Genomic DNA, 1,076 nt, shown 5'->3' with positions numbered 1-1,076 from the left:
AAGACTTTTCTTTAAATCTATTAGCTTTCAAAACTTGGTCTGAAAACAATAAATTCCTTCTCTGTTTTAAACAAAGTTCACAATATTCATTTGTAGTTCTCAATTCACGGCCTGAAAACAACAAACCTTTAGAAACTAAGTTCACAATTTTTGGAGGCGTATTACCTCCAAAACACTCTTCTCACCGCTAAGTGAGACATTAAGCACACCCACAGGCAGACAAATGCGTGGAATTCAGCGGAGACTCCTTGCTCGACATAAATATAAATAAACACGAACAACAAACCCCCACTAAATCCAAAAAAACACAAAAGTCTTACCTGTAGTTGCACGTCAAAATTCACGACGCTGGCATTCAGCGGAGCGACAAAAAAACATGTCCTTCCGGTAAGCAAGCTACTTACCACACAGCCACTCCTGCGCCTATGAGTAAATTCTTTATAGTGAAACATGGAAGAAAGTGGATTTTCTCTGTCACCAAATTAAAAACACTGTTGGTATCATAATCTGTATCTTATATTTTTAATAATTCCTTTAAATTGATTACCTCTTTTTTTAATTCTTGCCAGGGCTTTATCTACATATGGACAAATTTGGTATATGTTCTCCAGAGATGATTTCACAGGTATGTTTTGTTTCACGTTAAGCTTGATTGAACTGATTCCTACTTTATTATGCCATCTTTACCATTGTTGTCATCCTCTCATAAGTTGTTACATCGTCATTAATTAAACTTACGACACTTTGTCTCTTGAGATATATTCATACCTGTATTTGAGAACATCCACATTTATTCATCACAAACTGAAAACTGTTGTCTGAAACAGTTCTTAAAGTAACAGTTTCAACTGACATAAAGGTTTACTCTTTTACTTGTTTCAGTCATTTGACTGCGGCCATGCTGGAGCACCGCCTTTAGTTGAGCAAATCGACCCCAGGACTTATTCTTTGTAAGCCTAGTACTTATTCTATCGGTCACTTTTGCCAAACCGCTAAGTTACGGGGACGTAAACACACCAGCATCGGTTGTCAAGTGATGTTGGGGGGACAAACACAGACACACAATCATATACACA

The 1,076-nt window shown here is 37.2% G+C and overlaps 1 protein-coding gene across 1 annotated transcript in view; it reads left to right on the top strand.

The window, feature by feature from the left end:
• The window catches only part of LOC106876698 (E3 ubiquitin-protein ligase UBR2), a 107,847-nt gene that overhangs the window by 73,133 nt on the left and 33,638 nt on the right, over positions 1-1,076 (top strand). Inside the window, exon 19 of the mRNA XM_052972003.1 lies at positions 570-625. Coding sequence (XP_052827963.1) covers positions 570-625 — 56 coding nt within the window. The remainder of the gene's footprint in view (positions 1-569; positions 626-1,076) is intronic.

The sequence above is a fragment of the Octopus bimaculoides genome, chromosome 11 (genome assembly GCF_001194135.2).
Source record: "Octopus bimaculoides isolate UCB-OBI-ISO-001 chromosome 11, ASM119413v2, whole genome shotgun sequence".
NCBI lineage: Eukaryota > Metazoa > Mollusca > Cephalopoda > Octopoda > Octopodidae > Octopus > Octopus bimaculoides.
Note: the sequence above shows the minus strand (reverse complement) of the source record. Positions and strands in the feature narration are given on the sequence as shown.